The 24,041-nt window shown below is 31.9% G+C and overlaps 2 protein-coding genes across 2 annotated transcripts; one reads left to right on the top strand and one right to left on the bottom strand.

Moving 5' to 3' along the window:
- The first annotated feature begins 5,585 nt into the window (after positions 1–5,585).
- LOC114373187 (protein NETWORKED 4A-like) lies at positions 5,586–9,764 on the top strand. The gene is made up of 2 exons (XM_028330713.1): positions 5,586–5,643; positions 8,158–9,764. The coding sequence occupies exons 1-2, from the start codon at positions 5,586–5,588 to the stop codon at positions 9,762–9,764; spliced, it is 1,665 nt and encodes a 554-aa protein (XP_028186514.1).
- A 2,151-nt stretch (positions 9,765–11,915) lies between these two features.
- Positions 11,916–23,156, bottom strand: LOC114376760 (DEAD-box ATP-dependent RNA helicase 20-like). The gene is made up of 15 exons (XM_028335021.1): positions 22,829–23,156; positions 21,872–21,964; positions 21,596–21,760; positions 21,371–21,466; positions 20,921–20,995; positions 19,895–20,056; positions 19,326–19,406; positions 18,799–18,897; positions 14,636–14,731; positions 13,990–14,121; positions 13,417–13,491; positions 13,107–13,196; positions 12,945–13,019; positions 12,356–12,588; positions 11,916–12,208 (listed from the first exon to the last, which is right to left on the bottom strand). The coding sequence occupies exons 1-14, from the start codon at positions 23,108–23,110 to the stop codon at positions 12,412–12,414; spliced, it is 1,698 nt and encodes a 565-aa protein (XP_028190822.1). The 5' UTR covers positions 23,111–23,156; the 3' UTR covers positions 11,916–12,208; positions 12,356–12,411.
- Positions 23,157–24,041: the final 885 nt, after the last annotated feature.

Below are 24,041 nucleotides of genomic sequence, written 5' to 3'. Positions count from 1 at the left end.
GCTCAGAAAAAAGATGAACCTGGTTGGCAACAACAAGTGCATAAAACAAGCAAAATAATGCTTTGGGGGACATTTGGTAAAAATCAAAACCCATTACTCTAGCTTCCAAGAAACCTCCCAATACTTTTGTTTCCATTCCTGATTAAGACCCTTGATTCAAATTTTCAATTTTTTTTCTATTGAGACCAGCTAAGTGCACAGACCAGTCAAAATGCCAAGAAAGTTCATATATTGTACGGTTCTAGTCACATGTTTTCCTTCGAAGTTGGGTCTAATGGCTCTAGATTCTAGAATCGATATAATATACAATTTACCATAATTTTTAATAAAAAATCATTTATTAATTCTTTAACCAATTTGAAGCTTTTTTTTTCTCTCTCTATTATATTGGAATAAAAATAGGAAGATATATGGATACCAATGAACGGTATCGGACAAAAACAATCATAGGCACGTCTGGGGCCCAAGCCTAAGTATATTTTTAGGCACGAGATTATTGGTAGCTTAATGTATTGTAAAGAACAAATTGTAATTATTAGAATATGAATAAATGGCTGATATTGAAAATAAGGACAAGTGCAAGTGCAAGTTCAACGTGAGTAGCGTACAAAGAAGACAAGTAGCAATGAGGATAAGTGCCTACGAACAAGAATTAATGTCTTGGATGGATGGACTGGAGATTTTAAATTTTGAGTAAATTTTAAGAATGTAAATCACACAAAAAATATTTAACAGAACATATGAACTTATAAGAATTGAACACATAATTAATTTAAGTAGATTTTAAAAATATATTAATTATAATTAAAATTAAAATTGTAAAGAAAAAACTATAATCTTTTTTAAAGAATTCGGACATAAATTTTAAAAATTAAAGATGACATAATAGTGCCATTATTTAAAAGAGGACAGACTAAATGATGAAATGACACATTCTGATTTTATATATGAAACAAAAATCAGATTTGGATAAGGCAAAATAGTTTTAATGTGAATAATCAAATAGAAAACTAAAAAAAATATTAATATAGTATAAATAATTGATATTTTAAAAAAATATTTTTACTATAAACGTTAAAAATAATTATCTTGATTATAAATTTTTTTAAATTTAAATAAAAATAATGTAAAAATTGAAAATAACTAATGATATTTTTTTAAATACAAGAAATACTATTAAATAACAAATTTATACATATACATTGGCATTGCCTTTTTCTTTATAATAGCATATGAATTGGAAAAAGTGATCAGTACAATGTATGTGAACTATCAATAGATATTATTAAACATTTAATTTTCAATTGAGTAATTTTCATTTTCATTTAAGTGGTCAAATCATTTAAAATGAACGTTGAATAAGAAACAAATGGGCCTTAAGTTTCGAGGTTCGTAATCTTGAATGCAAATGTCCATTGGTTTTGGGTTTTGATGTCTATCTCCAATGTGCCCAATTCGGGGGAATTGCTTTTCTCATTTTTAGTTTTGCTCTTCCCACCACCTAGCTTTTTCATAAAATCTTAAAATGAAAACAACTAGATAGTTAAACCTTAAAATTTATGTGTAGTTATTAATCTGACTTGAGTAAAATTGTCTCATGTAAAAAATATCATGGTTTGTTTACATGAGACAATTATATTTTAGTTCATAATTTGTATTAAAAATTATTATGTAAATATTGTATTCAACAATTTAGAGTTTACAAAAAAATATGTTTTAAAGAAAAATTCTCAAGCACAGACAAAATAAATTTGAGTTATCTTATCAATTTTATTTAATATTTTTTTCCTTTCAATACCGTCATTTTTTTAAAGTTCTTTACTTTTATGATTAGTTATTGGTTTGGATAAATTACAAAATATATTTTAAAAATATATAGTAACTCTCAAATGTAGAATATCTGGTTGAGAATTAATTTTAAAACATTGAAATTAGAACTTTTGACTCTCGATAAGATTTTAAGGTATCTATACCAGCTTTCATCCTTTGGTACGAATAAAGACTAATATTTAATTTGCATTAGTTAACACTTAAACTTTTGTCTCTCTCCAAAGATGTGTTATGTGAAAATTTAAACCACAAAACATGCATGCCAACGGAGTCACACTTATTAAATATTCAAATAAATTTTTGACTCAGCAAAATGTTATCCCTTTTATTTTCTGTAATGATTTTTCAATACTTTCACATATGCATTCAATAATATTATTAATTATTTTCATGATACCTTCATTTATAAAATATAAAAATTTCATGACTAGTTCTATGCATTTAATTGGTCAAAACTAAAACTGCTCTATGCATTTAATGATAGGTTTAGCTAACTGGTCTCTCATATATCTCATGGTTATTTTTAAATTCAAGTCAAATTTAAAAATTTTAAATGAATAAAATATTTAAGAGAACAAATATCTATAATTAAAAAAATATTCATAATTAATTTGTGTACAATATTAAAATATACATTAAAAGAAAAATATTCAAAATTGTATAAAAACAAACATATTTAATCTAAAAGAATTCAATTAAAAAATAAATTAGGAATGGTATATATTGTCATTATGAAGGATAAAATACACTGAGAGATCACATTGCTGAAAAAGTATATTTGAATTTTATATAAAAAATGAATTTGAAAGTATAAGTAATTAATTATTGAATAACAAAGAAAAAAAATATAAAAATGTAACTTTGAAATTAATTAATTTGAAAGCTGGTCAAGAAAAATTTATATATATATAGACACACAAACTAATTGAAAATTGAAAATTTTAATGTTAGAATTAATAACCTTAAAAGTGTTAGAATTAATAGATCTTTTTCAAAATGTATTAATAATTTATAGAATATCACTAATGTGAATAACTAATTTTGTTTGAGCTACTTAGGGACAAAGAACTTAATAAATAAATAATAAAAGTAAATATAAAAAAGTCAAAATTTAAATTTTAAAATCAATACCTTAAAATGACAAAAGCCATTTGCAAATTTGGTTTAGATTGGATTTGATTGGTTTTAAAAATTAAATTCAAAATATATCCCATCAAATAGATTTTTATTTTGGTTTGTTCAGCTTTGATTTATTCAGTTTTTGGTTTTCCAATCGGTTTATAAACACCCTAGTTTTCATCTTTTATAGTATTTTGTTATTTGCTTCATAGATTTATATATATATATATATATATATATATATATATATATATATATATTGTGACTTATTTTCTCATTTACATAGGATTATTTTATAATTCATTTACTATTTTGTCACATGTTTTTTTGACAAATATTTATAGTTAATTTTTATTAGCAAAATAATTCAAATTTGCAATTTTTTTACTCTTTATTATTCTTTTATCACCTAATCAATCTTATATATGTTTTTGTCACATATTTTCTTATTCCTCTTAGTTTCCTTATTTAGTTAGGAGGGTTAGAATAAATAGACAATTAGACATAGGGGTTCAAGAGAAAAACACAAGACAATCACGGTACATTCTCATCCTTTGGATATATAATTTTTATATCTCATTCTCTATTTTCATCAAAGGTGTCACCTCAAAAGACACTTCTACTCATCACCAACGCACAGATCGTAGAGCAACAACGACACACAGAATCTAAAGTTCAATAACTGGAATTTCGATACTTCTCATACTTCCATCGATCTTTACTAGTTGTGTGTATGTTTTGATTTTGTTTTCATTTTTATTATCATTTTAAATTATTGCTTCCTTGTTCATAAATTGTATTTAAAATATAAGAAAATCGTCATTTTGTTTTCTACTTTGTTATTTAGTATTTTCTTTGAACATGATAGATTATTGAGCTTATCCTAGCATTATTTTAATTCATTTGCTTTCATTTTCTCAATCTATTTTGCTTGGAGGAAACTTAATACTAATTTGTCTCTCTCTCTTTTTTTTTTTTTTTATCTTGGTTAGAGACTACCGGTGTCCTTCTACTGACCTCCTACTGAATTAGGATTAATTCTATTGGTTGTGTGATTGTCACTATCCAAAAAAATTTACACACAAAGGAAATACTACTATTCCATCTCTAAATGTAAAACTTTTTTTCAATTTTTTTTTCTATAAGACTATTTTCAAGTTGTATTTTACATTATTTTTTTACCAAAATACCCTTAATTACTTTACAATGAATTCTATGAATTAAAAAATAAATACATTTGTATTAGAGAATATAAGACTAACACATATTAACTAATTAGGTAGAAAATAATTAAGTGGAGAAAGCTAACACAAAGAGAAAATAATACTACTTCATCTCTCTATATGTAAGATTTTTTTTCACATTTGTTTTTCATTTTTATAAGTGATTTTCAAGTTATATTTTACATCAGTTATTTTTTTACCAAAATATCTTTAATTACTTTACAATAAATATTATGAATTATAAAAAATAAATGCATTCTCTCTTATAAGTATTGAAGAAAACTAACATACATTAACTAATTAGGTAAAAAGTAATTAAGTGAAATAAGAAATATAATGAATTTCAATAATTTTAAAGATAATTTTTGAAAAATAATATAAATTACTAATAAATTTAATGTTATTAACGAAAATAATAATTCCAATCTAATTCAAACTAAACATATCCATATGTATGTTTTTATTTATATATTTATCATACCACTCATATTTATATTTATATTTTTATGTATTTGTAAAATCATCAGATAACATATACTGGTTTATGAAAATTATATTTAATTGAAATTTATTTTTTAGTAACATTTTTTTACTAATTTAATTAAAGGTATATAATAATAATAATAATAATAATAATAATAATAATAATATTTGAATAACAATAATAATCAATGTTTTAAAATCAGATTGGTCATTAAATTAGCTAACATCATAATTCAAGGTTCAATGGTCTAATGCGATTAAAATGTGGTGGAACTAATAATAATTAAATAATATTAATTTAATTTTAATATAATATATAATAAAAATATTAAATAAAAATAATATAATATTCATAAGTTCATATATTAAAAATTAAAATTCAATTAAAAATGTCATGACTCATAATATAGTCTTCAAAATTAAACATGGAACCAAATAAAATATGTCATATTTAAGTTCAATAACACATGATAATGTCTATTAACAACTACAGTTAGAAGCTAAATAAATATAATTGACGTAATTAATTACCTATCATAATAATATATAATCAAAAAGTCTCTCTCTCTCTCCCCCTCCCCCCCCAAAAAAAGTAGTTTTTGTCTGGTTGGCTGATTTTGAACTAGCTAGTTCAATCGATTTCATTCTGATTTTTTACTAGACTAGTTTCCGGAATTAAATTAATCAATTTGAACCAACTAATTTGATCTGGTTCTCCCAACACTGTTATTCTTAAGATGGTATAATATCACCTTCAAATTCAACAATGGATGTATTTTAGGTCCTTTAATTAATAGTTAAGCCTACAAGAGTGAGATCCTTTTGATTTTCCTGTTACCCGTGGTTGATTTATACACAATAACATGACTTTTTTTTTTTCTTCCAGATTGGTTCCGACAAAAGATGAAATCAAGAAAGTTGCAATCCTGTATGTGGAGCAGACTCATCAGGTCCAAGACTTCTAAGTGGCTTTCAGAAAATCTTACAGGTATGTAATGCAACTATATATAGTCTTGTGATCTGCTTTCCTTAATCATTGTCAAAAGCAAAGAAAATATAGTGTCAAACAAGGATTCAGCTTTGCCTCTATGCTATGTAACTCAACTTTTTTTTTTTTTTTTTTTTATCAAAAAATATTAATAGTCAGTTTGTTAGTTTTTATTATCAGTATATCGAAATCGAGATCTTCTTCTCCTTTTCTTCTTTAAACTTATGATTAATAACATTGTTATATATTATCAACCCATACACTGGTAGGGGTACCCGCAACGCAACAATGGAACCATAGTTTAATAGTATGCTTATTTTGTTTGTTACTTTCATAATTTTGACTATGAACTTCATTTTCATTAATTAAGTTTTGGAACTACAATATACACATTAGAAGGCCTAAATAAATAAAATAATATTAACAGAGTCTAATAATACTAATAATCTCTTCAATTTAGATTAATTTGGGATGAAGTAGGTTAAAAATAGTGTAATTATATTTGATATTAGATTGAATAACGGATTGTACATTTTGAAATTAGATATATTCGTCATAATTAAACCACGTTATGTTTTCTTATTTTTTATACTTTGATTTTTTTTTATTTTTTAAAAAATAAAGGCTTTCACTGACTTTTAGCCTCCTTATTAATGTCACTTTGTGAATATGGTCCCTCATTTATTTATTTTTTGCAAATATGATTCACCTCATTATTTTTTTATATCATCATATTGGTGTGAAATTATTTTTTGTCGAAGAATTTGACTGACCATCTTTAATAAAGTTTTATTTTTTAATCACTTTTTTTTTCATCCACAAAATTCAAACTCGAGACATTATTTAAGGAGAATGAATCTATAGAACCACCCAAACAAATAAATTATTGATCACCTCATTATTTTAATTGTAGATTTGTTTATTTGTTAACTTAACTTTTAATATTTAATGCACACCGTAATATTTCTGTTAAATATTAGATGTTAATTAGTTGACAGTGAAACAAAATTGCATTACATAATTAAGTAGTGAAGAATAAGATAGGGAATTAAATTCGTGAAATGACTATATAAGAGAATAACTCAAAGAAGCTAAAAGTAAAAATATATGAATATATTATTTTTATTTTGATCTTTTTTTAAAATATTACTTAATTAAATTCAAATTTTAATTGATTCAGATTTTAATTTTTTTCAAACCCAATACAATTTGACCTCACACCTATTAATTGTTGAAGTTTTTGACTTTTTACTGCATTAACATAGAAAATAGGATCATGCTTATAAGTTATAACTACCATGAGTAATGATTAAAAAAACATTAAATGTATTCATTTAATTAATTTTAATCGTAGTCACTTAAAAATTAAAATATTAAATATTTTTTTATATTTAATATAATAAATATTTTCAATAAAATTTTGTGTAATTTTTTTCTTTAGAATATTAGTTAACATTTCCTTGAGTTGCATTTATATTTGTGTGACAAATTATAATTTTCTAAAATGATGTGTGTATAACTTTTTAAATAAGTGTTATATGGTTGATCGACTAAACTAGGATGCTTTTAGAAAGTATTTATCAAAACGGGAATTTTATCAAACATATTACTAAAGTGTGATTGTTTTTATCATTTGATTGAGACAACACATCATTCAAGATAGTACTACTTCTATTTCACGTGAACCGATCATACAATCCTACTATAATTTGTTTCTTATAAATAGAAATAAAAAGTAATATTTTTGTATGATACTTTTGCATTTTTCTTTGAAATATTGAACCAAAAATTCATGTGCCGTCTTTTAATCACATTAATCATTGAACTTTCAAATTAATATTTAAAAAAAATGAAAACACTGACATGTCATGAAAAGTACTACTTTGACTAAAGTGTTAACTTGATCGATGGTAATAATCTCACTTGGATAATATGTTTGATAACAATTCCATTTTGATAAATAATTTTTAAAAGTGTCCTATTTTAGTAAATCAATTGTGTTGTACTGTTAGTTTGAAAATTTATCTAAAGAGTTAACCTTTCTGAACAAATATGATTATCTTTCAACTATACAATACTATATTTATATTAACTCCTTTATCAAGGTACTAGTTCTAAATACACCTGTTATAATATAACAAACCAAAAGCTTTTTGTTAATCCAAAATCATAACTTATATTCTTCCAAACCGACATTTGTAGGTTTCCCATAACAAGTTTAAGGGCACAAGTTAAAACAAGTAAACAAAAAATAACGTAATTGGTATCATGTCATACTCATATAACATATTGTTTCAATATTATCCCTCAAAAAAGCATACTGCAAAAAAAAAATCACCATTCCCAACTCTGCAATTGCAACAGTTTGCAAGGGTGGCTGATCTCATTTCTTGCTTCTTTTTTCTTTTTTTCTGATTCAAATCTAAAAGCAACATATATAATCTTAATATTCTCATGCCATAATAATCATCACAAGCCTTCAAAGAAAATGACAAAACGATCCTTAAACCTCAGAGATGGAACGCAACGTGAGGCAAATGCAGAAGCTGATTGAAGAGGATGGAGACTCATTTGCACAAAAGGCTGAGATGTATTACAAGAAGAGGCCAGAGTTGATTTCTCTAGTTGAAGAGTTCTACCGTGCCTACAAATCCATGGCTGAACGTTTTGATCACATAAACACACCTCGTGATCTTCAATCACAGGCTTCTGGTGTTTCAGATTATGGCTCTGAGCCACCCTCTTACATGTCTTCTCCTAGGAAGATGGGACGTCGAATATCGACGAATCGTGCCGCGGGATTCGATGTTTTTCTTGGTAATTCTGGTGGGAATGTGAATGGTTTTGATGCATGTCAAAAGGATGGTGATGGTTCTTCTATGTTGACAGATACTGATGAGGATTATGATGATGCTTCATCCATGAACAGTTTTTCAGGCTTCTTTGGGAATGGAAATGATAATCATAATAGTAGTATCAACACAAGGGTGATGGAGTTGGAGATTGAGATACCACATGATCAGGGGAAAGAAAAGCATGAGGATCAGGAACGTGTGAAGAATGGTGAATTGAGAATTGAGAACAATGCTGAAGATTTTCGTGTCAAGGTCAATGCATATGAACAAGAACTAAGGATTGTGAATGAGAAGTTGAGGCTTTCAGAAGAGGAGATAGGTAAACTGAAGATTGAACTTGAAGAATATAGGTCAATGAAATCAAAGAATCTGAAGGGTGGTGTTGGATTATCTTCAACTGTGGAAGGGGTCAAGGTAGGAGGAGAAGCCTTGGAGTTGAAGAAACTTAGGGAGGAACTAAGGGTGAACAAAGACAAGCTTGAGTCTTCAGAAATGCAAATTGTTTCGTTGAAATTCGGGGCTACGAAAACATTTGAGACTATTCAGCAATTGCAGGAACAGCTTGACTTGTATGAGAAGGACATTGCAAGTTGGAAAACAAAGTTCAACTCTCAGAAAAGAGAGAATTCTAAACTCCAAGAAAGGCATGCAAGGATGAGGACTAATGTAGCCGACCGGGATCACGAGGTTAGAGATTTAAAAGGTTCTCTATCTGATGTAGAACAGAAGATGTTCTTTGAGAGAGCAAATATGAAGTCTGAAATGCCCAAGTTGTTGGGGGAACAGACTCATTTGGAGGAGAAGTTGAAAGAACGGGAATTTCATTGCCAAGCCTTGGAAGATGAGATAAAAAAAATCCACTCTGAAAAATTAGAGATGGGAGAGACACTCAAAGGTGAAATTGAGAAGTTAAAGGAAGAGATTGAGTCAAGAAAGAAAAGCATAGAAGATGCAAATGTAAGCCTAGATGCTTTGAAGTTAGAGAGAAATGATCTCAAAGAAGAAGTTGGTTCACTCAAAGAAGTGGTAAATTCAAGAAATGATGAGGTTGAAGAGGCACATAAACAAGTGGAGGAACTAACATCAAGAGCTAAGAAACAAGAGAAAGAGATTGAGAAACAAAAGGTTGAGATCTTAGAAGGAGCTGAAGAGAAACGTGAGGTCATAAGGCAACTATGCTTCTCACTTGAGCATTACAGAAATGGATACAATGTACTTCGGCAAGCTTTCACAGGACACAAGAGGGTTCCTCTTTTGGCCACCTAATCTATCATCAGCAGCATGGTTGCTTAATTCACTTGCATGTGAACTTGTTGTATAATACTACCCTTCCTTCCTGTTTTGTATTTTTTGTTCTTCTTATCCTTGTTATAAATGTGTCTGAGATGTCTTTCATATACTTTGGGGTGTGTAATATATATAACCCAAGGTTATGAGAAGGTAGAACTTAGAAGTGGTTTGGGATAATTTGACTTCTTTACATATATATGATTTTAAATGTTATCCGGTTAAGTTAGAAGAGACCGACAAACTGGTTAGGATTGTGGACAATTAATTTGCAGATATTTGTATCCTCCTCATCTTTATGTTGAATTGGAAGTTGGTTTTGTGTTGTATTAGGTTTCAATCATAATATATCATCATTATTATCATCATAGCTATTCACACTTTTTAATTAATATACGGTTAAATAGTCATTTTTTTCTTTAAATGTGAATTCGCTGATAAATGCGTCCTTAAAAGATGAAAATATAAAATTTAATTCCTGAAGGTGTAAAAAGTGCAACAAATATATCCGGTCGTTAACTTTCGTCCGTCACCGTTAACAAAGTAGTCTACGTGGTATAGAGGGACAAATGTATCACTGAAATGATTATCAACGTGACAATCTCTAATTGCTAACATAGGAACATATTTGTCGTATAATATTTTCTTGACTTTTCGTTTTCTCACTCTTTGGGAATATGGGAATATGAATGGGTAAATAACTACTTTTGCCCTCATAACGTGCAATTCGCTGACAAATGCTTTCTTGAAAATGTAAGAAGTGTGACACATATATCCAGTTGTTAACTTTCGTCTGTCACCGTTAATAAAATAACCAAGATTCGAAGAAGTGAAATATGAAATATATTTATCTTTTAGGGTAATTTAGAAAAATTTGTAATGATTAGTATACTGTTACAATGTTTTATTTTGATAAACTGGTACAATGTTTATTTTGAATAATTTCTATTGTGACAAAAAAATTATGGTTGATAATCAATATTATCGTTATTATTATGTTTGTTTTAAATTATATTTGCTAATATATTTTTTTAAGTGATTATTATAATGTTATGTTTGTAATGATAAAAAATGGCAAAAATTTATTCTAAAATTATATTTCCCTTAAATGAAACGAAATTTTGGGTCTAACAAATTAGTTCAATAGAAACATATTGATATTTATGTTTGATAAAAAATTATTGACATTTTCCTCCAATAAAAAATATTGACATTTTCGTCCAACAAAAAATTACAGACATTTACGTCCAAAAATAGTATCTTACTAATATTTTTGTCCAATTTAGTCAGCATGATTACATTGACAATCATTTCAATGATAAATTCATGACTATTTTATTAACGGTAATGGAAAGTTAACTGCCGAATATATTTGTTGTACTTTTTACACTTTTGAATACTAAATTTTGTATTTTCATATTTGAGGGTGAATTACACATTCAGAAACAAAAATGATTATTTACCCTTAATATATAATAACTTTTTAGTTTTTAATATGATAGTGATACATTTTTTCGGTCAAAAAAAAAATCTTCAGTTTTTACAATTTTTTTTATCTCTATTTCTTTACTCATCTTAAAAGGCCACATTTTTCTTATCGCCAACTTCAATTTCTTTCAACGCAAGGAGGAAGATAAAGGGAAAACGATAACACGTGTCACTGCAAAGAAATGCTTCCTTTCTTGTAGACTAGAATTTATTATGCTAAATGCATAATATCAAATTCTTATGTAATTTTTTGTTTACACTTATTTGTACATGCACGAAATAAAATCCCACGACAATTAACTATTAGTCAGCCGTGATGTTCCATAGGGACCCAAATTCATGGAGATAGTGTTTGGTTCTTCATTACAAGTCATCTTATGCATATCTTCTTGAAGCAAAGCAAACTAGCATACACGTTTTTGAAGTGAAAATTAATAGAAAAGTATGTATTCATTATTCAATTCGATACCAAGCATGCTGAATCTTGTATGCGGTGAGAAAAAGGTACAATTTCCAAATGTGTTCTTAATTGAATAGCCATTTTGAACAAAGCGACATTCAAATTTCATTTGAGTAGCCAAGAATGAATTGATGATTGTACATAAACAATCACCTCCACAAAGAAACAAACAAAAAAGTAGGTGTGTGAAATGCAGCAAGCTGGATATATACATTTAATGATGATGAAATATTTGTGCGAACAGTGGTATATTCGGCGTAACACAAATTTAAAAAAAACTTGCACTTCTATGATTACATAAGATGCACTACCTGCATGACAACTCTACAAAGCACCTAGGCGTCTAGCAAGCTAGTTGGTTACAACGGTGTGAAACAATACGTAGACTTGGAAACTTAACAAGAAACTTCTCCATCTCCAGCGTCTTAAAAGCAACAAACCTATAAATGCACTCAATATCAATTATGCACCAGCACTACAAAACACAAAAACAATATGCATAAGTAAACCGTTGAATAGGGTTGAGAGAAAAAGAATTGTAGCAAGCGGTGCCATGATAACAAGTTTGACTAATCAGTCAGACCACTAAAAGAAGATGGAAAAAACCCATTATATTACCAACCTTAAAAGGCTTTAGCAGTTGTCACCAATCAAATATGGGAAGAACCAAATACTTCGTTAATCATCCCAGGCACTATCTGCTGCTCCCTCTTTTTTAGTGTTTGTGGCAGTAATCATGAATTTATATTTATCTTCAATGTTCATTGAAGCAGCTCCCAATCCTAACTGTTTGGATAAAGCAATATTTGCCTCTTTTTGTGCAGCTGCTGCTTCTTTCTCCTTCCTTCTAGCAACCTAGAAGCCAAGGGCACAAAGTCAATTGTCACACAAAGTTAAATATAATATAATATACTGAAAATGAAAGTGGTCGGGAGAAATTGAGCATCTTGGACTGTTAGACACAAACCTCCAACACGTATGTATACTACTACTAATCACAGTCAAATATCAATGAAGTAGTACAACTAGAACAAGCCCAGCTCAAAAAAATTACTAACACCATAAGAGTCCTAAAACACTGGTTATCCGTTTAGTATATCTTTATATTATATGGATAAAAAAATTCATTTCTTGAATTTTTACACAGATTTTTAAGGGTATGCCAAATGGACCGTAAGGGTCTTGATATTCTGGCAGAATGAATACAGTACCTTTCCGGTTGCAAATGTCAGTGTGTTCCCAGATTCTGCATCAGCTATTGCTTTCCTTATATTTGCCACGAGGAACTAATGAGCAGAATCATATTAATGTTAAAATCAAGATCAAAAGTACAGTTCACTTTTTCTTTAAAATAAAGGAGGATAAGCAAGTACCATGTCGCGATCAGTGTAAAATGAAGTAGCTAAGCCAGTTGATCCCGCACGCCCTGTCCTTCCAATCCGGTGTACATAATCTTCCATGGTCTATAATTGAGGCAGCCATAACTGAAGCTTCAGGTATGCATTTGTCAAGGAAATTAAATTTGACTGAAAAATTCCAGGCAAATGAGATGCCATCATAGCAGTAGCAGAATGGCAATCCACTAACTCTGGAAAATCCCAGTACTTTTCCTGATAATCTTTTTTCAAGTGGATTACAGATAAAACTCAGTCATCAAGTAGTTTCTGCTTGGAGCATAAATACCTTTGGAAGATCTAGATTAATGACATGTGACACTCCTGTGACATCCAAGCCACGAGACGCGACATCAGTGGCAACCTGAATGGTATGGTATCAACGGTTTAATATGGTTAGTGGATAAAAAATGCCAAGCAATTTAAAGTAATTATGCAAAAATTGCTAAGAATCCAATATTTTAACTAGAATTCTGAAGAAAAAAGGAGTACGTATGGATATCAAAGGTCCATATATTAAGCATGCAGAAAATGCAATGCATGGTACTTTAATGACTTTAGTAAATTGAAGAGCAATTGAGATATTTTGGATAAAAAAAGCTACCATTTGAGCCTAAACATTTTATTCTTTTCTCCGTTTGATACAACAAGAAATTTCATTTAGCAAGGGAATAAAACAAGCTAACGATGTCTTCACTGGCTTTTTTCAACAATATTTTCATAACTACTAAATATCCATCCTGAACCATTAGTTGCAATGAATCATGACAAGATATTGTAAGAATAACAGATTTTGTACAGGAAGGAAAGCTAAAATAGGAAAAATTTACTGATAAAATTTGACCAATGTAGGAGAGATTACCAAAATGTTGGTGGAGCCACTCCGAAAATCATGCAAGGCAGCTTCTCTTTCACTCTGACTGCGACCACCATGAAGAGAAACTGCAGATAATCCTTGAGCTACCAATGCTTCAGCAACTTCATCACACCTTGTCTATATACACAGTAAAAAACCAATAATAAGAGACAACAAGAAATAAATTTTCAAACAATTTACTAGGATTATTTCTATTCAGACAAATAAAAATAACCAACTTCAACTTTCAACCTCTATCAAAACTACCCTGGCAAAAATATAGTTCCAGAAATGCATGTAAAAATTTGGTGCACTGAACAAATTAACAAATATCATTTCCCTATTATGAAGATTTGGAAACTAAATTCAGCGATCCTAACTTGAGCTTCATTTAATTCTGCAGTGCATTATTACAATAAAACAATATGCAAGAAAAGAGAACAAACAATTCAGCTAAGTTGCAATACAAAATGAGAAACTTAGAAAATGAAAATAGAGATACGTAAGTATGCCAAGCTTGAGAGAGAATTCTGCACAGCTAACTAAACAAGAGCATTTAATTTTTTTTTACTTTTTGCATCCAAGCATATATGTGACGATACAAATGTAGATACAATATTGATACATAGCAGGGACACAAAACAAAGCATACCTTCCTCTCAACAAACACAATTGTTAATGGACATGGATGACCACATTTTTCGGCCTGTGATGCCTCCTCTACAAGCAAATCTAGAAGCCGATCAATCTACAAGAACACAAGATTTCAGAACAGAAGCCAAAAGAAAGAAAAACCTAAGAATCTAAAGATAAAATATTGAGGAAAACGATCATGCATATACAAGAAGGCAAAGGGTCAAAAATGCAAATAAACTAGATAATTTATTCACTTTCTCCACTATTTTCAATTCTCTTCACTCTTATCTCTATAATTTCTCTCACTCTCATCCCAGTTTCTCGTCACTTTACTTTTATGCAAATGTTTGCCCCATGCCATGCATTTAAGAACTTACATGCACTAGAATACAGCCCCCTTCAGAAACATGGGGAATGAAACCAAGAAACGTTAAAATCAATCCTTGAAAATTAATACTTGAAATGTTTGAGTATGAAAATATGCACACAAAAGGATCCTCAGCCTTAGTTTGCTGATATATATATATATATATATATATATATATATATATATATATATATGTGTGTGTGTGAGAATTACAAATAGTACAAAAAATAGTTCATGATGAAGGCTACAGCCTAGCCTATGGTGACAGATTACAGGACAGCTTCTACAACAAGCTAGAAATATAAAACATTATCAAACAACAACTTTAACACTCCCCTCAAGCTGGAGCATATAAATTGTGTGCTCCAAGCTTGGAACATATAAAGTGAATCCGAGGACCTCTCAAAGACTTGGTCAGGATGTCTGCAAATTGGTTGTTGGAGTTAATAAATTCAGTACTGATTTCTTTGGAATACAGCTTTTCCTGAACAAAATGGCAATCAATCTCTACATGCTTAGTTCTCATGAAATACAGGATTAGAAGCGATGTGAAGAGCTGCCTGATTATCAGAATACAACTTCATCTGTGGAACATCAAAAAATTTTAATTCTTGAAGTTGTTTAATCCACACGAATTCACAAGTAACAAGAGCCATAGCTCTATATTCTGCTTCTGCACTTGATCCAGCAACAACACTCTGTTTCTTGCTTTTCCAATAGACAATATTCCCAAAAAGGATACACAATATCCAGTGGTGGATCGCCTGTCTATGGGACAACCTGCCCAATCGGCATCACAATACCTACAAATTTGGGTATTCTCATTATCCTTATACAATAATCCATATCCTGGAGTCTTTTTGAGGTATCTAAGGATGCAAATCACAGTATTCCAGCGGTCAATGTGAGAATCCTGCATAAATTGACTGACAACTCCGGCTACAAATGATAGATCAGGCCTTGTAATTGTGAGATAAATGAGTTTCCTAACCAGCCTTCTATACCTCTCTGGATCTGGAAAAGGTCCACCTTGAACTAACATTAACTTCTGATTTGGATCCATATGACTATTAATAGGCCTACAATTAGTCATACCTGTCTCTTCCAAAATGTCTAGAGCATATTTTCTCTGGGAAATGACAACGCCATACTTTGATTGAGCCACTTCAATACCAAGGAAGTACTTTAGGAAGCCAAGGTCTTTGGTCTAAAAATAGTTGGGAAATTTTGGCAGCATCGTTCCCTGTAATACCGATGTCATCAACATAGACAATTAGGTAAACACACTTCCCTGGAGAAGTATGACAATAAAAAATTGAGTGATCTGCTTCACTTCACTTCATTCCAAAATTCTGAACAATATGACTAAATTTCCCAAACCAAGCACGTGGTGACTGTTTGAGCCCATAGAGAGATCGACACAATTTACACACCAAACCAGACTCCCCCTGAGTAACAAAACCAGGAGGTAGCTCCATATAGATTTCCTCTAAATCACCATGAATAAAGACATTTTTTATGTCTAATTGATAAAGAGGCCAATAGGCAAATAGCTGCCATAGCAAGGAAGAGCCGAACAGTTGATATCTTGGCCACAAGAGAGAAGGTGTCACAATAATCAAGGCCATAAATCTGAGTGTAGCCTTTGGCAACCAACCAAGCCTTAAGTCGATCAACCTCACCATTAGGCCCGACTTTAACAGCATAAACCCATATGCAGTCAATTGTCTTCTTCCTAGGGGGAACAGGAACTAAATCCCATGTGCCACTGTTCTCAAGAGCCTGCATTTCAACAATCATGGCTTGTCGCCAACTAGGATGATCAAGTGCCTCTTGAACATTTTTAGGAATAGTAATAGAAGACAAGGAAGAGACGAAGGAGAAATATATAGGAGATATGCAATGATAACTCAAAAAATTGTAAATAGGGTGAGAATTTCTAGTAGATTGAATACCTTTGGGCCAATCAGAACTTGGTTCACTAGGATGTGATGTGGAGGAAGGATCCATCGTATGGGAAGCTGATGGCAAAGGGCATGAATCAGGAGAACTTGCAGGCATTGAATGAATGGTAGAGAAAACTGAGTTACATTTTTTTTCAGTTTGTCTAGCGAAAGAGGATCTAACATGTTTATCCAATTGGCACGACTCACATTCTAACTTCTGAAGTTGCTTGAGACTAGGAACCATGATCTTTAATTTTGCCAAACTAGGGTGGCCTAAACGGTCATGCAAAAGTTTTGGAGAAGATGTTGCAAAACAGGACACAGATGAGTTGGCTTCGAGATAATAAAGGTCTCGTGATTCATGTCCAACGCCAATCAGACAGCATGTACCACATTCCTATATGACAAAGGAATCAACATCAAACGTTACTGGACAATTTAAGGAGCGAGTCAATTGGCTCAGAGAAATTAAGTTATAAGGACAATTTGGAATGCACAAAATAGAATTTAATTTTAAGGAAAAAGAAAAGGGAACTTGACCATTCCTTGAGAGGCAACTTTGGACCCATATGCTAAAAGTAACAAGATGAGGAAATTTAGGTGGAAAGATAGAGGAGAACAAAGATTTATTACTAGAAATATGATCAGAGGCACTTGAGTCAATTATCCATGGATTTTGACCTTCCACATATTGAGAAATACAAGCTATTGAGACACTTGGCCATGAAGAAGCCTGGGCTTGACTGATGGATTTCAGCCTCAAATAGTCTTGATACTTCTCATCAGAAAATTTGGATTCCGATTTTTCAGATTTGGAGACATGTGCTACGTTGTTAGGATAACCGTGCAAGACATAGCACTTTTCTTGAGTATGACCAAGCTTTTTGCAATATGTACATTGAGGACGTCCACCTCTACTACTACGTCCTCCTCTATTGCCACGACTTCCTCTTCCACGAGATGCTACCATGGCTGATGTTTCAACAGGTGCTACTGAAGTTTCAGTGGCTACAACTGAGTTTTCACCTCTCACCAAAGTAGGAACACAAAGAAGCCTAGTTACTAGGCTGTCCATTGAAGGAACTTGCTCACCCGCCAGAATTTGGTCAAGCACATGATCAAAATCTGAGTGTAGAGTCCGCAAAATCACCACCATGAACAGCTTATCGAGTCTTCTTTTCATTTCATCCACAGAGTCATGTATTAGGAACTTCTTTAATTCTTCAACAGCAGCTTTGGCTATGTGTGAGGTCATACCATGGTTAGTCTATTTGAGAGAAAATGCACGGTTTGTAGAATCAAATAAACTCTGGATGTCATTAGCAAAACTATCTTGAGCATTTTTCCAGAAGGAACAACAAGTCTTGAAGGATCTGAGTATTTCCAACACATAGCGCAGAACTGGATGTTCCAACCCAGATTTGAGTATCATCGGAGATAGGTGCGGCAGCGGACGATGGCGCTGGTGATGGTGGCCGGCAATAGATAGAGACAAAGTGCAGAACGGGATCGTCCCGTTCTGATACCAACTTGAAATGTTTAAGTATGAATATATGCACACAAAAGGATCCTCAACCTTAGTTTGTCGAGAGATGTATGTGTGTGCGTGTGTGTGTGAGAGAGAGAGAGAGAGAGAGAATTAACAAATAGTACAAAAAATAGTTCATGATGAAGGCTAAAGCCTAGCCTATGGTGATAGATTACAGGACAGCTTCTACAACAAGCTAGAAATATAAAACATTATCAAACAACAACTTTAACATTAATGATAGCCAATATTCTAGGAAACATGAAACTAAATTTATAACTTTTAGTCCAGCTCTTAACAAAAGTATATTTCTCCTTTTGTTAGCTAAGAAAATGTACCTTCTCATTTTCAGAAATTTTCACAAGAGTTTGTGAAACATTAGTTGTTGGGCTACTCACTTTCCCCACCTTCACTTGCACTGGGTTAGCTAAGTACTCCTGAAATTTAACAAATGATTGGTGAACTTCAAAAAATTCCCTTCAACAACTGAACTTACACAGAAATATATTGATGAAAAATAATGTTCTTCAAAAGGATGTGTTTTGGGGCTAGCTTTAATTGTAAAGAAGAAAATCATGAACCAAAAAAGATAAAATACAGAAGCATAAAAAGAAAAATGATATTTCAATTACCATACATCTAGAAAATTCAATGTGCTACTCTGTTATGATCAAGCAGCAAAGCTGCTTAAAAAAATAATTTTGTGAAAAGCAAATAATGAATGATAAAATTTATTTGTCTAAACATCAGCACACAATAAGTCATTTCAAAATATCAGAATATCACCCATTCATTATTTTAATTTTGTTCAAAGGTGAAAATAACAAGGTTGAAAAAATTCTGTCAAGAATGAAGGAAACCAGACTTTTGATAATTCTTCAATCTCCACAGGCATAGTCGCACTAAACAGCAGTGTTTGATGCTTCTCTGGAAGATTTCTCATTACCTGAGGATATAGCATAAAAAGTTATTTATTGCTGATAACCCATTCAAATGAGATCATATAGCAATAATAAGGTACACAAATCTCAAGCATGGCCATAACAGTTAGCTCAGGAAAATCCAACCCAAGGTACAGACAAAATAGAGATGCTAGAAGCTTAAATTGTGGAATGAAAAAAAAGTTTGTATCCAGACAAGAGGCATCATTTTCATACCTAATTTTGCTGGGGAAATTGTAACCTCATTTGCTTTCTTATCAAAGGGACTTATGTTAAATTCTTAATGAAGTTTGGTCACAGTAACTCTTGTTTTAGCGTCATGCCAACAGTTGAAATAGACAGGAAAAGAGTAATGAGGAAACAACTGAATTTGGAAGTATTTTAAAGGAAAGCAATGAAGAAGTCACACTAGTTATCTTACATCAGGAATGAAACTGTTATGAAAACATAAGAAATACCTCAAATATAGGAGAAAAACTCACAAAATACTAACCTCTCTTATCTGTGGTTCAAAACCCATATCAAGCATTCTATCTGCCTCATCTAGAACAACAAAAGAAATTCTGGAGAGGGAAGTGTTGCCTTGTTGTAAATGATCAATGAATCTTCCAGGGGTGGCAACTGCTATTTCAACTCCAGCTCTTAGTTCAGACCTCTGTCATAGGGACCAGAAGGAGAACACACAAAATCATGTTACCTTCAACTGGAGCTGATATAAACTTAAAATAAAAATTGTTCCAGACTCCTTGTGTCTAAAATTTTTGCATTGTTGAACCACTGATACATGCATTTGCTCCAATCCAAGTATCAATATTGAATACATATCCACATCGATACTCTCTTGGATACTTCACTTTTGAAGCATCAAGTGTTAGGCATTACCATCTATGTCAAACCTTTATTTTAAATTTTAAAATGGGTAACATTATTATTTTTTTTAATTTGTATTTTTCTGCCAGTGGGTGCAAGACATAAAAGCATAGTCTCCTGATGAATTAGACATGGAAGCTATCCTCTTTAGGAGGAAATGAGATTGACACTATTCCTGTTTTTAGGCAATAGTAAGTGATTTATGATGACAGTGATTAATAATGTATATTTTGCTTTCAGCAATGTCCAAAAAGTATGTTTTTAGGTTGCATTTGCAGAATTATAATAGAATATTTATTGTATTTTATAAAATTTTATATAAACTATATAGGTATCCTACATTATCCAATATATTTTAAGAATAGGTGTATCAGCAAATTGGATACACATCATATATGTGTGCAACATATAAATAACACAAATATCAGCATATAAGGAAATTAACTGTGTGAAACTGAAAACACAGCTTTAACTCATGTCCAAGGCAAAAGCTTTCACAAAACTTGTATGATGCTCTCTGGTCATACTTAACAGAATTTTGCAATGGCAACAAGACAAGTAATAGCCATCACCATTTGTTGTTAACCAAATTTTCACAAAACCAGGCAAAAATAACTAAGAGATAAAGATTATGACAACATTTAATTACCTGCTTTTCAATGTTGGTTCCGCCCACAACTATGGCAGTTTTTAATGACTCAAGAGATCTGCTAAAAGCTTTAACCTACCAAAAATCAAAACACCATAAAGATGCTTAAAAAAATGAAAACAAAAGGGGATATTCGTAAAAAGGGAAAAATAGCAAGAATGAAATTACTTGGTGTAGATCCTAGTTTCAGGCATAATAAGAGAAGATGCCCGGTACAAAATGAAACAGCATGTAGTTCATAGTAAGATAGCAAGAATCTTGTACCAACAATTTTTTTTATAAAGATCCAAATTTCAAAAGGTAATAAACATAGAAAATAGACAAGCTGTGAACCAAGGTATATGAAAAGCATTAGGATATAGTTCTATAATTATTACTAGAATTGGAGAAATAAACAATAAATGCTTCCCTAGATAACCCACAATTAATTCACAAAAAATTACATGTCACCTCTTTTTCTATTTGTTGAGCAAGTTCTCTCGTAGGAGCCAAAACTAATGCCAGGGGACCATCATTGCGCCGAATGGGATGTTGGGCCAAGCAATGCTAGAAATAGGAAGGGAATAAAAATTAAATCACAAAAAAAATGATGATCATTTACAATTGGATTGTTATTCACCACACAGTATCTAAGGATGAGTTCAGTCAAACATGTCACGTCCAATGAGTTCAGACCTGTATCATAGGAATTGTGAAAGCTGCAGTCTTTCCACTACCGGTTTCAGCACAACCCAATAGATCCCTTCCACTGAGAGCAATTGGCATGGCCTGTGCCTGGATCGAAGTTGGCCTGGTGTATTCATGGTAAGCAATGTCCTTCATGATACTCGGATGCAAACACTGAGCAAAGAAGGTCACAATTGTACACACATTTGCAATTAAATCAATAAAATCTAAATAGTTACCTTGAAGAAATATAAATATGATTAAAATATTAATAAAATTAAATACCATATCAGTAAACGATTCTATTGGAGCAGGTGCAGGAGGAGAGTCAGATGCGACAGCAACATCAAGATTAAGCCTGGACCGGACCTCTTCAATCTGCACATGCCAAGCACTAGAACTCAGCAATCAATATTTTCTCATGTAGTTACAAAACAGGAAGGACACCAAAATATCAGTGTAGCATCAAAACGTAAAGATAAAAAAAGAAAAAACAAACAAACAAACTAGCTAGCTGATGAACTTCTAAAAACAGGACAATAAATAACAACTCTGTTAAATGTTTCCTAAAAGAGTACAAACTGAAACGTTTGAATCAAGACACGTGAATGAGGTAGAGATTACTGGCACCAAGTAAAAAAGAAAATGACAAGCAAGGGAAAAAAATCATCAGCACTCAGTGCATTGAAGAAAAATCTATAACAGCCATCGATCAAGCACAAAGTTGAATCCAACTTCAACACAATTTAATAAAATTGGAAACTTTTTTACGGCCCCTTCTTTGGCCAAAAGTCACCTCTATAGCCTACAACCGAAGCGGTTCACTCCACCACAATACACCACTGTCCTGAAATTTTAAATCCAAACAAAACATTCAACTTAACTGGAGTTAACAAGAGGGAAAAAAAAACTCTGATTGACATGCAAGCAAAGCATTACATTTTACATTTTTTTATAAGCCTCATTCCAATTAAACCAAACTTTCATAATCAACTTCGCGAGCTGAATACAGAATCCCGCAAGCATAAGCCACTTCAATTGAAACACAAATTTCCTCCACCGAGATTCAACAAAAAAAAAAAAAAAACCTAACCACGTCAATTGAGGAAAAAAAAAGACATTTTTCTAAAAATTCTCGATATCAATACATTCATTCACGTCAAAGGTCGTGAAAGAGAGAAAGAAGCACGTGAGATACAAAATTGAACAGAAGAGAGGGGAAAACGATGATTGGATTGGAACCTGTTCCGGAGTCATGCGGGAAACGCGTTCGGAGGGTTGCCATTGGGGGAAGATGGTGTCGGGGTTGGCGAGAATCCGCGGCGAGGGAGGCGCGGCGGAGCTCCGGCGAGAGGCATTGTTGTGGAAGGAGGAGAGAGATGGAGAGCAATTGGTGGTGGTGTTGGAGGCGAATGCGAGCTTGTGGTGGTGGTGGTGGTGGTTGTCTAGGGTTACGGAGGGGGTTCTGGCGGTGGCGACGGTGGTGGAACTCGGGTTTCTGAGGTGCGGAGGCACATACGACATCGTTTTGGCGTTAGCTTCTTCGAAAAGAGGGTTAATAGAGAAAAGAGTGAGTGAGGTGAAATGGTGAAGTTGATGATATGATAATGATAACGAAACAACGATGATGAGTGTCCAAGAATTAGTGAAAGCCTCACACGTAGCTCTTAAACATGCTATGGGCTTCCAAGTAACAAAGCTAGGTAGCGTTGTTCATATCCAATTAGAAATAGAAATAGGCTATATAAACTTTGGTAAATTGTCCTAAAGGGTACTTTTGCAAACTTATTCTCTAAATAAGGCTGTTTTCAAACTAATGTCACAACGATGTTGTTTTCTACGTAAATGACATGCAAAAATCATGCAAACCGCCAGTCCCATTGGCGCGTTTGCTGTGGTTGTGACACGTGGCATGTCGTCACTGTCACTGGCGACACAGTCAGTGGTTGTCGCCACTTCCATTGGCGAGTGGAGAGAACCCGTTGGTTTGACTGGCGTCTTAAAGGCAGCAGCCTAGGTGCACAGGCGCGCAAGGGTAGGGGTGCAGGTGCAGGGAGCTACAGGAGCTGCAGCCTTTGACAGAGAAGTCGTTATTGCTGCTGGCGACTTGGGCTTCAAGGATATCACCATCCCTGCTGGCGACTTGGGCTTGGTGGATTATAAAATCCCCTTAAACGAGAGTGAAAGTGAGCTTTGGCGGAGAAAACCTTGTGGCGAGAACGAGATCTTCATATCTTTTTCCTTCGTGTTCTTCCATTTTGTCAAAACCTTAGTAAGTTATTTATTTAATATTTTGTGTGTTTTATTTATTTAGATGTTTGTGTTCTGATAATTAAATTAGTTGTTTTAGATATTATAAAGTTTATATATAATGGAATAGTTTTAGGTACTGTAACTTATTAATTTTGTATAGTTTAGTTTTAGTTCTTAATTTTATATGGTAGATTAGGTTTAG

Source organism: Glycine soja, chromosome 11, assembly GCF_004193775.1.
Source record: "Glycine soja cultivar W05 chromosome 11, ASM419377v2, whole genome shotgun sequence".
Lineage (NCBI taxonomy): Eukaryota > Viridiplantae > Streptophyta > Magnoliopsida > Fabales > Fabaceae > Glycine > Glycine soja.
This window is presented reverse-complemented; position numbering and strand designations above follow the sequence as displayed.